This window comes from Cariama cristata, unplaced genomic scaffold (genome assembly GCF_000690535.1).
Source record: "Cariama cristata isolate BGI_N322 unplaced genomic scaffold, ASM69053v1 scaffold19188, whole genome shotgun sequence".
In the NCBI taxonomy this organism is placed as follows: domain Eukaryota; kingdom Metazoa; phylum Chordata; class Aves; order Cariamiformes; family Cariamidae; genus Cariama; species Cariama cristata.
In genome coordinates this window covers 14,433-31,294 of record NW_009629627.1, presented here as the reverse complement: position 1 = coordinate 31,294, position 16,862 = coordinate 14,433, and the positions used below count along the sequence as shown (strand labels likewise).

The 16,862-nt window shown below is 41.2% G+C and overlaps 1 protein-coding gene across 1 annotated transcript in view; it reads right to left on the bottom strand.

Annotated features, from left to right (window-relative positions):
- Positions 1-16,113, bottom strand: part of KLHL14 (kelch-like family member 14) — a 46,471-nt gene extending 30,358 nt beyond the window's left edge. The window contains exon 1 of the mRNA XM_009705247.1: positions 15,994-16,113. Within this exon, the coding sequence (XP_009703549.1) occupies positions 15,994-16,096 (103 nt within the window). The 5' untranslated portion in view covers positions 16,097-16,113. The remainder of the gene's footprint in view (positions 1-15,993) is intronic.
- Between the last annotated feature and the right edge of the window lie 749 nt (positions 16,114-16,862).

Sequence of the window (16,862 nt, the reverse complement as noted above, 5' to 3'; positions counted from 1 at the left end):
CCCCAGCTGCTTACAAGAACAACTGTCCCTCTCAAGGCATCATCCATCCCAGTAACACTACTTACTATTAAACCTGTACATAAAGTGCAACCAAGCACTCCTTCCCAACATCCAGCTTCTTCCAGCCTCCCACAAAAATACAGATATCCTAGATCCCCTACACAGCACCTTCTCATGACCTGGTCCAGCCTTTTCAGCTCCTGCAGATTCCTCTTCTTCTTTTTCTCCATGGCCAAGAGAAGAAGAGCAAAAAGCCAAGATCATTTTGAAGTCAGTCTTTTGCTTGCGTAGCATGGGTACAAAAAGTCCTCCTCCCACTCAGCAGAGGAAGACTACCTGAGGGCAGCTGCTGGGGATGCTCTTACCATGGGGCAGCAGTACTGACAGGGGTAAGCACATCCTCAGCTCTTCTCTTTACCCCAGCAACCGGATAACTTGCATTTTGCAGCCTGTCACAGCCAGTACTGCACAGGTTTATATCCCTGCTAGTGTCTCAAAAGCAATCCTGAAGAGCCACACACAGGGGTACACCCAAGTGCCAATGCAGCACTTGATGAGGCAGGATAACACCTTAGCTGGGAGCTGGGAGACGAGCATGGGCAGACAGATTGGTGCTGCCCAACACCATGTCCTGTCACATACCTTGCAAGTGAAAACTCAACTCAGCCTTCATTCCTGATGAATTTGGATTGTTGCAAAGAGAAACAGATGAAAAAAAAAAAGTGGCAGAAAAAGAAACACAAAGGAAATAAAATTTCAAAGTGCACTTGAGGAGTTCTTTTTTTAATTCATTGCAAAACCACTAACAAAATGCGCAGTGCATCCTTACCGGCCATTAATACAGACCGATCCTGTCTGCAGAGTTTGCAGCCTTCCTATAAATTAATAAAGACAGAACCTAATCCCAAATGCAGTGCATTTGCTCATATATATTGATATGGACACTGCTGATCCACATCTGGCTAAAATAAATGTGTTTTTACACAAATTAGGTTACCACCGATACAAACAGTTGTGATTCATACTACAGAGCACGAACAGATGATCAATGCAATTGCTTTGGTTTAGCACTTTACTTGTGAAAGTCACCACTTAGCTGGGCTGCAGTAATTGCTTCTAGTCTCTTACAATTAGAAAAAGCCAGTAGCTTAAACTACCTTAAAGCACTGATTAGATTGTTTAAAAGAGCACATTTTACCTTACGTTTGTAACCACCTAGGGACACGAGTACTAGCAGGCATTGTGGCTCAACTAGTGGGTGCTACCTTGGAGAAAAGCAGATGAGCTGGATTTCTTGCAATCCTTTGACCATAACAAAATTACAAAAGATTTAGACTCGAAAATATTCTGCAGATGACAAACAAACAATAATAGCAACTACCTGCAAAATGAGCTGCTGAAATCAGCCTAGTCCTTATGCCAGTGCACCTCATTTACACGGTGCAAAAACACTGAAATTTTGCACTGACTATACATATCCCAAGAAGCAGTGTGGCGTTTTTATTAGAGAAATACCTTTGTTAAATTTCTGTGGAGTCCTTAAAGCTGAACTTTAGACATTAAGTCTGCAAAGACAGCTCCATATGATCAACTGTGTGTAGGCTTTCAAATGGCAAGTCCTCTGATTTATTTTGTTTTCTGACATAAAGAAGTACTTTTTGGTGTTCTGCAATATGTAGAACCTCTGAGCAATTACAAAAACCTGTTTGGGACACTTGCTGAGGTTCACAAAAACATTTATTCCTAATGCAGTACCAGGGTGCATAAACATAGTTTTGATAAACACAAATATTAAGCATTTCTGCAAAAATCTTGTCTTCACATTACATTACAAACCTTGTGGGCTTAGTCATTTTCTCCCTACTCTACAAGTGCTGATAATCCAAAACATTTTCAAAAATTACAATCCAGAGCACTAAATCCAAGACACTACATATGCTTGATGCCCCTTCAATTTACTTTCAATTTAGTTTTAATTTTCAACTGTAAGATCAAAACCTTCCATTTAAAAAATAATCAGTTGAATCACAAAGCTTTCTCTTAATATACTAAATGCGCAGGATCAGAGATAAAATTGTTGGCAACATTGCTAATGTAACTTTGCAACAACTTCCCTGAAATAATCAGAATTAGGTGCTCAGGCTTTATCTAGACACATGACAAAGGGCAGTATTATTGCTGTGCTCTGAGGGGCAGTCCCAGGGTAGAACTGTGAGTACTGAAATTGTTACGGTGCCGTATAGCGATACCTGAACTAACTTCATGGTACTGACTTAGCCCCAGCTGGTGCACTCTCAGGTTCTCTTTTGGTTTAAAGGCCCCAGTTGGTCTGGGGCCCGAGTTCAACAGAAGCTGAACAACACATTAAAAAGGCATAAAGAAATGATCAACAAATGGGTAAATCAAATACTTTTTTCCAGATTTTTACTGTCTATGGGTTGCTCCAGTGGACAGCCACAAATCATTTTGAGAAGAAGAGACATTAAATTCGTAATAGATTTCATCCATAGACTTCATGGAGTGGTATGAATTTGGTCCACAGAGTTCACTTTTCTTACCTCTAATAGCCCAGACTCTCCTTTGCTTGTGTTTTTTTCCTGTGACACTTGCATGACATTTTCACACAAGCCTCTGCAGCCCACCCAGGACAAATTCCAGCTGCAGACCCAGTGGGCAGCTTTGGCATCTGCCCTCCTTGTCCAACTACGCAACCCCCAGCAAATCCAACCAACCAAACCCAGTCACTCCTTCACCCTGCCTGCAGCCTCCATGGGGTTCCTTACACCCAGAATCGGTCCGCAATCGTTACTCTTCCAGCACCTCGGTGCTACCTCTACAGCCTTGCTTCTGCAAAGAGGAAGAGGCTTTCCGTCCCGGCTGCGCACCCGCAGGCAGCTCCGGCACCCCGCAAAGCCTCTGAGCATCAGGGGAAACGCAGAGCTCTCAAGAACCCGTTTTGCATACCACAAAAACGTAATTAGTGACTTCAGAAGCAGAGGAAAATGACCGTGGTATCATACCGTTAAACGACCAGCCCTGGAAGAATTTTTTTTTTCAAAAATCAATAGAAGGTGATAGATCGATAGAAGTTTTCTATATAAAAACATTTTCTCCTGAAACAGTGAATTGAGCATTATTCAAACAAATTCTTCTATTATTTAAAGATATATCTTCATTCCTGTTAAACACTACTGTTTAGTGCCACGTCAAGCCAGAGGACTTTTCTCTAAGGAACCAGTTCATTTCTCTGAGGACAATGAATTCTTTTCCAATATTGAAAGTTCCAAATAAAAGCCCTCAAGTGACTGCAACTGCTTCAGGCAGGCACCAGCGCTGCTTTACCTGGGGGGAAACCCCTTTCGAGGGCAGCCCTGCCTCTCTGAGAGGAGGCCAGGCTGTTAAAATGAAGCAGCTGGAGTGAAGCCAAATCATGGCTTCAGGAAAAAGGATGCTATGTCAGGGCTTTATTGCTGTTGTAAATCACTGCAGTTAAGAAAAATCAAACTTCGGATCGCTGAAATGATCATTTCTTGGAGTTGCACTGGAGACAGCCCGAGAGCTGACAGGAGGACAGTGGCTCCCACCTCGGTGGGTGAAATGTGCCCCCGTGCAGAAAGCCCCTGAAACACCCTGCACATCACCAAGACTTAAATTGGAGGCTTGAGCACTGTATAAGCCCTTACATGGGACACCTCTGCCCTGGACATATCTTTCTTTCCTGGAGTTGAAGTTAATGGGAGCCAGTAAATGCCCAGCTGATTCCAGCACTTGGGATTCTGCTGAATAAAATAAAGTTTCAATGAGCTTGTGCAGACGTTAGTGGTACTGCAGCCGGGAGACAAGGACTGCATGGAGAGTAGGCAGAAGGCTGGGATGTGGACACCACAGATCATCCAGCTCTGTGCTACTGGCTGCCACAGCGCCTAAAATAATTGTAGTTCTCTGGAGAGAGTATATAGTGAAACTCTGTCCTATGTTAATGCACCATCACATAGAGTTGTTTACAGGCAGTACTTAGTAAAGTACTTAAGCATGTATTTAAACACACTGCTGAACATCAGCGTGATTAATACTTTGCTGAAATAGAGATGTGATACGAACACATTTTTCTGCTGTTGTAATTTTTCATTATATACACTTATAAGCTGGTCATACGGATTTTCTTTCACTTTTGTATCCAGCAAATGAGTTAATTTGGGAGTCAAATTCTGCCTTAGTTATGCCTGCACAATGCCCTTCACATGCATGAGGGCAGAAGACTGCTCCATGACCTTTAATTGGACTTTTTTGTTAGTCTTTAATGATTCATCAAGGAAAAAAAAAAATCTGGTTCTTCCTTTCTGATCTGGCAGCTCTTTGACATTCCTTTCATGTAATTTCAATCAGAAAAGTACCTTTTACATATGGTATATATGTTTGCTTAGGCTGTGCACATACAGCAGCTGTAATTCTTGACCAGCAAGCAAACAGCTGCTGGTGAGTACAGATCAGAGCCATACACTCTGTTCTGCATGTAAAACTGGGGGGGAGAGAGCGAAAGAGAAGAAACATGGCTCTTACATCTCTTATCACGGTAATTCTATTTAAATCTATTTTAATGATTTCTAATAACATAATTTGCCAAGCCTCCTCACCTGAATGTCATGCAAGCGCATCTCTCTCTCAATTTTTCCTTTCCTGCTTAACCCAGGGAGAAGCGTTTACTATCTCCTAGTTTCGAAGTCAAACCCTTTTTTTTATCCTCTTTTCCTCTTTTTTTTATTTTTTTTTTTTTTAACTAATCAGACCTGAAAGCATTGGCCTACTTGTATACATTAAGGTGCTGGTTATTGTCATCACTGCAAAACTGTCACTTCACTTGCATTTATCCAGTTTTTACTCACAAGGAAGCAAGTATGATTTAATAGTTGTAGCTGTAGCCATCTCAGAGTTTAAGACTTTTTTGCCCCTAAATGAAAGCTAAATCATGTGCATTAAATACATAACCTACTTGTAACAAAATGGGAAATTTTGAAATGGTTCAGTCACAGATAAGTTGTTACTGAAAACGACAGGCTCGCATCAGCCACTGGAAGCTCTGGGTGTTTGCTGAGCTGAGTGAGCGTCCAGGTAGGCTTACCCGGTTCACGGAAAACAGACGTTCACACTGTGGAAAAGATCTCAATTCCCTTTCACGGTCCCTCTCACCAGCCCCCAAGGATCCTGAGCAGGGGTCTCTCACACCAAACAGCCGGGGTGTCAAGCTCGCTCCCATGCCTCAGCCGTCACGTGCAGTTCACACAGATGCAGGTTAGCTTGGGGCACCACAGCTGGAAACCAGCTGCCCCCTCCACGCCAAAAATACAGCCTGGCTTATTTCACACACTGCGCCCTGCAGGCACTCCGGACATGACCACCCCACGTCAGGCTTCTGCCACTCGCCCCAGTCCACCGACACTACCTGATTAGGCTTTGCACCCTCGAACACTCTTGTGACATGACTGACTGCATTCGTAACCCCTTCTTGGTGTCTTGTTATAACGAGACCACTCTGGGAGACTGTGACAGCATCTCCCAGCCCTTCATGCACACTAATTTAAGGGAACTCACAAGAACAGCAGGAGCCTTAGGGCAGCACTGGAGGAGATGGAGTTGGAGGACTGGAGGCTTCCTGCACCACCTGCGGAGGGTGGGTGTGAGCCCCCGGCAGCAGAGCTGCCAGTTGAGCAGGGACCCTCGGGTCCCAAGCCATGGCTCCCAAGAAACCAGCACAGCGATTCTCCAGGACAGCTCTGGAGGGGCTCGAAGTCATCCCTTTTTTTTACCCCTGGGTAAAAAGCAGAGGGGACACGGTCACGGGGCAAGGTAGGGTAGCCTGTACTACAGCTGCCTTTGTTGCTCCTCCCTGGCGAATACAAGAAGGCATCACTTGTCTAGATTGATGGGAAGGCATATGTTAAAGTAATTAATTCATTTGCCCTAAAAGATTGAGGCCAGGCCAGGATTTGTACCTTTCCTAGTGCTCAGTCTGATCTTAAGCAATGGGATTTCCACCATTTCCCATGGGATATTATTCCACAACCTAATAGATCTCAATGTCAGGTTTTTTCCTGATATTCAGCCATAATTCATATCCATGAATTATGAGCTACTGTCGACATCACACCCATTGAGGCATTCCTAGAGCCTGCTTCATTTAAAATTATATGCTCTAGTTATGCAGGGTTTCTGTGTACTAGGGCAAAATGCTTTTTCTGCAGGTTAATTCATTACTATTCAATTTGTTAACACTTTTTTTCTCGGTGTGAACAGTCATTCTGCAGTTGCACACCCTATAGTAGCACAATCTCCATTTGGAAGTAGAATCACAATATATAAATATGAGAAAACAACATACCAAAAACCATCCCTGTAAAGACTTATTAGTCTGTTCCTGCAGATACTTACTCCAGCATTCAGTTAAATGAAAGCAGTAGCTCATACAACACCTGGTATGAGACAGAAAGCTTAAAAAAAAAACCCTCTCGAGTCCCTAATAAATTTTATTTCTGTCTTAAACAGAGGGAAGGTACAGGAGTAGGGGAGCCAGTAGAGAAGGAGGAAGGGATGGGGAAGGGAGAAAGGAATTTAATCAAACTGTGAGAAAATAGAGGAAATTGAAAAGAGAATGACTTCCTACAAACAATGAGCCACTACAACGCAATAAGGACATACAACAGCAAATAAAGTTGAGGATTCAAATTGTGCACCTCTTGCCATTAATGGCACTTACAAAACTGAAAAAGCTAAGGCAGGCTTCTGAAATCTGTATTGCAAATAATTACATACAAAACACTTCTTGGAAGGAAAATGCCTTTTGTTTTAAGAACATTTGAGAGGAGAAAATTTATAAACCATGTATCAAATTCTCAAGAAAGTCTGAGGATTTCTATGAGAATTTTTTATGACTACATTTTGCCCAGTTAGCAGTGCTTTGCCATCCTGTTTGCAACCCATTTGTACATAAATAAAATGTCACATTACATACTGAAAAAAGGGAATGCTTTCTAAAGTAACTAACTAGAAACACACCAGAGTTCATTTTCATCTCCATACATGCCCAGCTCCCATTAATGCTACATAAATCCTAGAGCAACTAGACAACAATAAACACATAAATTTTACCTGAAATCATCTAAGAAACAGAAAGCTATGTTTGCAGCTAGCACTAAATTCACAGAATGCCACATAATTTTATGTGGAAGTTATTCCAGATGGCTTATTTTTTTAGAGACTGGACAAATATTATTAAGGGACTTACACAAACAGATCTGGTGAGAACATTTTTGGTGATACCTCCGTTCACTAGAAATTATGTGACACTACTGAAATCTGTATCTAGCCAGGTGGGGCACTTGCTTTGGACAGAAGACAGGACAATGCAGCTCCCAGTTCCCACTGGACATGGTACCTATGTCCGCTGCAGACACACGATGCCCGTAGGCTGAGATGACTCGAAATGTTGCAGATCCTCTAGGGCTGCATTAAGCCCAAGTATTTATGCTCTGTTGCTCACTTGGGTTTATCCATGAAGGCATAGCAACTTGTTATTTGTAGCTATGCAGTTTCTGGTTTGCAGTTAGCCTTCCAAAGCTGGACAAAACTTTGTTTGGTGGGACTGTGAAATACGCATAGGGACATAAATAAGGGATTTGTAGTTAAAAATCTATACTCTGACTTAAGCAAAGCACGGACTCGAACCTCAACTGCCTCTTCACCGACCTCCAAGAGATGTTGAGATGAGAAGGGATGTTCTGATACAACTCTGGTTTTGCAAAAACATTGGAAGGAATTTGTTTTCATTTTGCCTTGGAACAAAGCCGTAGAAGTTGCTGCAAAATGGAACTGTCATCCTCAAGCCACCTGTAACGATATGTAACTCAAGTTGAAAGATGAGGTAGAAAAAGGTAAGTTCTGTGATCCAGGAGGAAGGTTTTGAGTCAAAGGTTCTGATGTACTTGCAAGGACATAGCAGGGACCAGCATCTCCAGGAACCAGCAGCTTTCTTTGTAAGGCGTCTCCGCAGAAGCATGACATCGGCATCTGCTGTGGAAATGGCACAGATCATCTGAGAACTCATCTGTCTTACACCTGCCACCTTCTTACTTGGAGTCACCCACAGCTCAGCTCTGCACTGTCTTGTGCCCTGCCTAAGGATGTCTTGGGACAGCGTTCTGTCCTGTTCTCTTGTCCCACTCAAGTTTTTCAGCCACAAACGGTCCTGGCTGAGCACAGGCAGGGAACAGGACATTCAGGTAACACTTCTGGACTCTATGTGAAAGTAACTGTTTGCCAGTGGAGTTTCCGAGGATGAAGGTGAGAAGATTCAGGCATCTTTGTACATGTGGAAGAAAATGAACAGCCTGGATTCCAGAAAGGTAGGTGTTCACAAGTCCATAACAAAGGACAGAATGTATCCAAGAGAAGCTGAAAGACTGTTGAGGCCTTCAGCATCAACAGACTAACTGCAGTGCTAAGACTGGCCATTTCAAAGACAAAGCGTAGCAAGATATAAAGGGACTGGGAATACAGGAAGAGAAAGCTAATCTACAAGACACCATGCTTAGAAATAAGGAACAGAATACAGAGGTTATCACAAAAGATATACACAGCTAAGTAAAGCCTATGTAAAAGCAGAAGCTAACAACATTGTAATAAAAAAAAATGCACAGAAAGAGGGCTGACATTTCTTCAAAGTTATTTCAAATGGTAGTGCAGAAGAAAATCATATTTAATGCACAGATGCAGCATTCATTGTGAGAACATGTTACATTTTCACTCATTCTTAAAGCTCTGTCTTGCTCTTAGATATGCAGGCGTGCACCATTAATGGCACTTGCATGGCTGAATTCCCATGCATTATCCTTAGAATGGGAGATGCAGCTAACCCTTGGTATGTCACACGTAAAAAAATACTCTTCACTATATTTCAGTTTCTCAGTTCTATATTCTCACTTCCCTTTATGCGTAAAACATGTGGCTTATTGGCAGTGTGTCTGACCACCTTGAATTAATCTCCTAAATCCAGGCTTAAAGTTGGATAGTCATACCAATCAGTCAACTTTTCTGTGTATGAACCTCTCTTCTTTTGTGACTGTATTTTCCTGGTTTTGAACCTTTTAAAAGGGTCTAAACATAAGGATGGAAAATATAGATGGAATTTATGTTTAAAATTAGCCTTTAGTGCAATCAGCGTGTTTATTTAAGAAGGAGGATACATATAAGCATGTACACGTACAACTTCTACATACATCTATGACATTTATTAAATCTGTCTAGTGGGTAATACAGAGACTCCTGTCTTGGCACTATGCTAATGCTTGCTCAAGCTTTTCAATGCAGTGCTGAAACCATCCTCGACACAGCACTGAAGCAGACGCTGTAGCATCCCCAACTGCTGGATAAATGGAGTAAGAGAGATGAAATTTATCAGAGCTGCCAAGAAGTGTTCATCAAGACACACTTCTGATTAACGTACGTGTGCATTGTTCTCATAAGTGACAAAAAAAAGGGGGAAGAAATTGTAACTGGCATATGTCAAGAGAACCTGTCCATCTGACTTGACTCACTTTTTGCAAACACCACTTCTTTTATTCAGTTACCAATTGACCGGGGGTAAATTGAAGGAGGAAACCTTTGCTTCTGATACACTATCATTCTTCTAAAAAGTAAAAGCTCTACAGTGGGTGAATTTATTTACTTAAAAGATGCAACATTTCCCAGGGCACAATATGTGCTAGGCTTCTAGTGGTACTTAAGGTGACACTTAAGCCTTTGAAAATTTCTCCCAAGAACCTCTGATGTGAGCATATAAATCATACTGTTTGTCTTGTAAGAGAAAACCAGCTGAAGCACTCCAACACATGAAGGACTAAGAAGCTCTTACTGACTCCAAAGCCACTTCAGAAAAACAGAGGAACAGGAGTTTTGTTATTAATTTGCCCAGGAAGGACAAAGTACCATTCTGTACAGGAAAGCCTGATACAACTGAGCACCACAGAACCACCACAGAAAACAGAGAAGAAAGAAATATAACCTATCCCAGCAGAAACAATGTAGGCTGGGGAGTGATGTGACCCAGGTGCTCTGATGATGACTATGACATGAAGCAAACCATTCTACCTTCCTTTCATTTGACTTCTCCATGGACAAAATACATAAATAATGATGCTGAAAGGGTTTCTAGAACCACCAGTATGCCTAAGCACTGGCTGACATTCAAACTGTTGTTACTGAAGATGATGGACTGCTGTACAGGAGGCCGTACTGTCACAGAACATATTCAAAGGAAATTTTAAAAGTCAAAACGACAGAAATAAAAAGATGTTGTCTTCAGACCAGACTACCTGCAGTGGAGATTGCCTCATGAAAAAATGAAAGAACAGCCAACCTGGGGAAGGAAGGAGAAGGCAGACCGCCTTTATCAGAGCATCGGAGAAGAAAAGGCTACCGGCTGCTTGTTATGATCAGTGAGTCAGAGGAAGACAAATAAATGACAACTCCTTGATACTGTGTGATTGCTGCTGGCATCAAGGAGAGGGACGGAGAAGGAAATCAAAGCGCCTGATTCATTGTTTGTCCTTACACATTGACTGAACACAGCAGACTTAGATATGCCTGGTAAAGTGCAGGAAGGTCAAGATAACTAAAATAAGACTAAGGAATAACTACGAAAAGAGGTAACCAGAAATGAAGTGCTGGTCATCCTGACTAAACTCTCCAGTCTGGCAACCTTCTGGACATTTCCATGTCTTTTCTACCCAAATATCACCCATGTCACACTTCTCATTGGACGATGACATTGGCTTTTACATTGGATTAAAATCCAAACCTTGTGCAATCCCTAAGCATAAATGTGTTATTGCCCATACAGGTATTTGCCACAGTTGTGATGCTCACTGAATCCTCTCCGCAGTTTGCCCAGATGATGTGGTTAACTAGGGAGGTTAAGGAATGTTACAATTAGCATCTTATTGAAAATCAAAGTACTGACATGAAGGAAAGACCTGCTGCAGCCACAGCTTCACATGGAAGGAACGTACCATGTAAAAGCTCAGTAACGTTTCCAACATTTTACCCTTTTGTGCTTTAGAGAAAAAGAAATTTTGCATTGAGTGAAGGATTTGCTATATCCCTAGAAATCTGTAAGACACAATTTCTCTCCTACTCATCACTTCTAATCAGACAGATGGATACATTGCTATGGAAAAAATACAAAAAATATAAAACTAAAACAATGACTGCATCATTTTTATTTATTTCTTGCATTCTCTGTTCATGTAGCAAGAAATTTAATTCCAGTTGGATCAGTCTCTTGTGATATTTTTTTCGTTCATTTAATATATTTTTTAAATGCTTAGAGGTATTATGACAGAAAAGCATGTATTTTTTGCCCTGGTTTATACCCATCATCCTTACCATTACAACAAGACAAAAGCATTAAAGTAAAATTAATCATGTCAAAGGATTTTAGCAAAAAACAAGGGAGACCATGCATAAAGCATCGCTTTGTCTAGTGTGAAGTCACGCTCTGATTAAAAACATATAATGAAAGTGAAAGTAATACATCATTGCCTTAGCAGTAGGGTTTTTTGGGAGAGCTATGCAATTCTGAACACAAAAAATCTTTATCGGCTCTGGATTTTGAAACTTGCAATTATTACAGAATAGTTCTAACAAACAAAACAGTTTCACTTCCTTACAGTTTAATTAATCTTAAACATTGCAGTTAAAACAACCAACCAAAGGAGTTCTAGGATTAAAGAAGGACTCCTGGCAGGACCGTAGCTGGCAATTAAAACCCAAGCAGCGGTGGCTGGTTCTGAGCAGTGAGGCATGAGTTGGTGGCAGAGACCCCCCTCCACTGCCCCACATCCAGTAAGTAGTTATGAAGACTGTGAAATACCATGGAATAATGAAACCTCATGAATAGAGCAGAACTTTTGCTGTTTGTAAGGACTGTCAAACACCCATCAGCCATTCAGTTTGTGTCACTGGGCAGTGGTAGCCTGTTGCTGCTACATGACATAGGTAGTACCCAGTTAAAAAATGAACCGGTGTTTGTGCATGTGTAGGCAAGCCTGAAAAGAAACCACGCAGTGAAGATCTGTTTGCTGTACTTTGCCATACAGCCTATAAAAGCCTCTGCTTTGCTCAGGCACGACTGTGCACTAAGTAGTGTCTCAAATTAAACAGCAACGTGCACATTATGAATCTCAGATTAGGACTGTGCCCACATCAAGTAAAATTAGGTGGTAGAAAATGTTTGTAAAATGCCACTTACTTTCTCCCTTTTTTCCCTTATTCTGTTTCTATTCTTTGTTGCCAACATAGAAAAAAATAACTCTCTGAGAAATACCAGACAGGAAAAATACACAGTAATACTAGACTGTGAAAAATCTACCGATCCCTTGAGCCATAGCATTCTTGCCTATAGATGATGACATTAAAAAATTGGAAATGGGTGCATGCTTCCCTTCCTCTTCTGGATCTATGAACAAGGCAAGTTGTTTTCCTGATACCTTCAGAATTACTCCCATTAGTACTGATGCATTTGGTGCTTTGGCTAGCCAGGCAGAGAGAGGTGGGCAGTATCCCCTGCCAATAGATCTAGTCTTGTCGTGGGAACAAAATGAGATTGTTACTCTGCTGAGCTGTCATACTCGATAGCTCGTGCTGTTCCACCTGCAACTGTCTTCACAGCTCCAACTGCAGCCACGGCTTACATGGAGTCAGTAGTTCCTGATGGTTGATCTTCTCCTGTTCCTTATGCATCACACAAGGCAGGACACAGAGCCCAAAGCAATGGAGTGGCTGGGACAGCCACTCTCCATGTTGAGAAGGAAAAAGGCCAGAGGCAAGCAGCTCCCTCTCAGACGGGTTTGCAGACCCTGCCGAGTAACTTCTGGGGCTCCTCTCAGCTGCAGGGGACACGAGAAGGTTCACTCTCCTCTCATCCATCTCCTCCTCAATGGCCCTGCCACTGCACCCAGGACTAAGTGTTTGCAAGCTTTGTTCCCACCTTCCCTACCTCCAAATGCCACTGGCACAGAGAGCAGAAAACCAGTAATGCAGATGGGTTTGGAGGAGGGAAAGGGGAATTTCTGTGCACATTTACATTAGATCAGTAAGCCTCCAAGTGCAAAACCTGGCTTTTTGTTGGTGTGGGAGGGAGTCTACTGGGGTACAGAAGGTTAAAGAAAAGACTTTGTAAACGTTTGCTAGTACAGGAGGAAATCAAATACACCTAAGGCAATAATAAGTTAGAACACCCTAAAATACCAGACTAGAAGGACTCAGATTCTTCCCATCACAGAACCTTGATGAGCAGGACACGGGTTTTGCTCTGTCTCTGTTCACTAGGGAGCAAACTCCTCATCTGCACTGGTGACTTGGGGGTGAACTGCAACCTCAGAACTGACAGCTCTGTCTAAACAAGTGAAAAAGAAACAGAAAAAAAAATCTTCCTCCTTCGCTGCTGATTGTACATCTCTGATAACAATAAACAGACCAATTATTTTCCAAAACTGTGGACTGGGAGAGAGGTAAAATGGTAAAGGAAGGAAATAAGTGTACCTGTTCCTAAATTGCAAAAAGTACATAAAAATAAAGACAGAACAATGTCCTTAAATCCCCACACACTGTAAACGTTATAGTATGTTGATACAACGCCATGACTGCACTGAACTAGCAATATGTTATAAGGTGATTAGTTTGGGGTCTTCCCTAAAACTGCCCAGTCCCAGTTCTTCAAGTCCCTGCACTCCTACAGTGTAGAGTCCTTCGATGTTTTATGGAAAGGACAGGACAAAAGTTCTACTCCAACTTGTCTCCACTTCCCATTCTCTCTTATATTAAGATAGAAAATAAAGCAGGGGATACTTGAAACTCTAATTTCATTTAAAAAAAAATAATTATTGCTACCATTTGGTGAGTAGTACAACATTTTCTAAGAAATTATGCCTGTTAACATTTAGTCTTTTTCAGTGTGAAAAGACAAGCATTCTCCTCTGTGTTCCTCGAACAGCAGTCCAGGCCAAGAGGGCATCCTTTTCTAGCAGGTTTTCTAAGAACAGGATTGTCACGAGAGGGCTGTGTATTTGACAGCCATTGTCTCAGCTGATACTGAGACAGACCCTGGGACCTTCAGGACTTCCAGTGCTGAGCACCAAGTGCTTGAACATGAGCTAGCTAAGACTGTAACTGATGCACTACCTTTTAATCACAGCACAGAAGGTTATGTGCATTAACCAGAATGGAAACAGAATTTTTGTTTACTGTTTGTTAGAGGTAACACAGAAAAGACTACCTTCTTTTGATAAAATAACATAAAATTATTCAGAATCATCCCTCAACACCACCGTAGATGGTGGTGTTATTCAAACATTAGCGATGGGCTTTTAACCACTGCATTTAGCTATCATGCTTCTGGGTCCAGTTTCCCACAGTCTTGGAGACAGTATCACAATGTAAGCAACCAAAGAACTGAGTAAATTTCATTCTTACAAAATCTGACATATCTACAGATATGATTCGGAATAAAGTCTTTTACTTTAATTCAGTGGAGAGTTCAGATCTTGAAGAAAGAGATCCATTTCTCCTGCCTCTCCTGGTGAGCCAGGATTAGACACGACAAATTCAAAAAACCTGAACATTTCTGCCTTACATAGTATCATTCCTTTTTCACTGACTTACCATCTTCAGAATTTTCTTAGAAGTAGCACACAGAGGTGAGCATCATATCTCATTTTTCTGAAAAATGTGAAGGATAGTATCTTCCCTAGTATGGATACTGTAGACTTTTCTAATGTACAGTTCATACAACCTTTTGTAATTGCTGTTCTTATACAATACCCTCAACTATTAGTCCAGGGCGTCTATACCTAAGCAGTATTTATGTTGCAGCACTTTGAGAAAAGGGCCTAAATTTTCCATGGGAGAAAGCAATTTGTGAAGGCATCGTTTCAAGTCCTGCATCATAGCAGTCTTTTAAATTTTTTTTCATCCTAATCTGTGCATATAATATTAATGTGGATGCATCCCATTAAAGGGCTTCAGATAAGGGATGAAGAACAGAATTCTGTAAAATGTATTTTACTGAGGAAAAAAAGCAGGTCTATTAGGAAATCCAGGTTTTACCAGTTGTCCAGTTTTAGAAGTATGGCTTTGATTTATGGATCAAAATTGCTCATTTATTATTTTATCTATACTGCTTTGGGCAATTTTGACAGTTAAAATTTAGTTTTATTGACCAATGCAGCCAGTTTAGCCACAAGGGGACTAATGCACACACAGCCTGCTGCACTCAAGAAGCTATGATTTGATTCCATGACCAAGTCAGACTGGGAATCGCAACCAACATAACAATAAGTTCCAAATCTCGATGCTCGAGGCAAAATTCTTACTCTAAAACCACAATCAACCTTTAAAAGAAGGTGGGAAAGAATTTTGTGATAGGAGCCTCCGTGCACTGTTTATTGTAGCTGATATATTCCACCAATGCTTCTGTCAGCAATGGACACAGAGCAGTACAGAGGAAACCTTTCTTTAATGATTGTGGACAACAGATAAAGCTGGAAGAAGGAAATGAAAATGCAAAAGCGAATCGAAGGTGTGCTCTAGTACTATGGCTTACCAGGGATCTGACTCTGAGAAACTGTCTCGAACATTGCCTTTTTTTTTTCCTAAACGAGATTTTATTCATATGTACATAAATATGCATGAATTCATGTTGCAGTATGAAAGACTTACAAGTTTACTTAAAAAACTTACTGGAATGATTTTAAGCCAATGTTAATTTAGGCCTATCCTATTATAAAATTAGCATCTTCTGCAATCTCAATTTATTGCTCCATTGTGAAGCCCCTTGTGATACATAAACAAATCTCTGAAGAGAAACAAATCAATAAAGTGTCTAATTTGATTAACCATGTTTTTAAATTCATCAAGACAACTGTACAAAAATAAACCACTTACTTGTCAGTATTTTCCACGTCTTCTTTTCATCATCATAATACTGAACCAAATTGCTGGGTAGTCGGTCAGGTCCGGGAGGCAATCCTCCAACCAGTAACAGCATTTTCTTATTGGAACGAATTCTTCACCCAAAACAAGAGGAAAGATGAACAACCACATTACTGAGGAGTATTTTTAGTGGCAACAAAATCATAACCATCAAAAGAATGTTCACTGCTTGCAGTTTTCTATTTCATTTTTTGTGTTTCTTTTCCCAATCATGTCTCAACAATTTTTTGAACCAAGCAGAAAAATGATCAGAAAAGCTGCATATCTCTCTACTCATGGAATAATAAGCTTCCTTTATGCAATTTGTTAGAGGTTCATTCTAGAACGACCTTTTTCTTATATTATCCCTTTAAATCATCACTCTTTACAGCTGAATACACATGAAATGCTCTGGAGTTGTACTAAGGTTAAGCATTAAAGTTGCATGTCAAAAATCGTATTAGTCAAAATCATTATTATAAGCCATTCTACACTCAAAGAACCTTGAAAAAATTAAGGTTATGCAGAGAGTTTGCAAGCCAACTCTTTAATCACACACTGAACTTCGGATATATAGTTTAGTACAATTAGCAGCACTGGGCTAATGGTTATGGGTTAAATGCTACTTACAAGCACTTTTGTTTGTTTAATTTAGTCCAGACTCTTGCTTTCACTCTCCCCCCCGCTCCCCGGCTCCCCCCTCTTCTCTTTGCTCTCCCCCTGTGCACCACTGGCTATAGCAACACCAATTGGTAAAAATGAGACTGTGATGTTGTTGTGAGCCTCCCCAGAGTGGAGCCCTGCCAATGCTTGCCACTGATCCAGCGGCATGAACCTGCTCA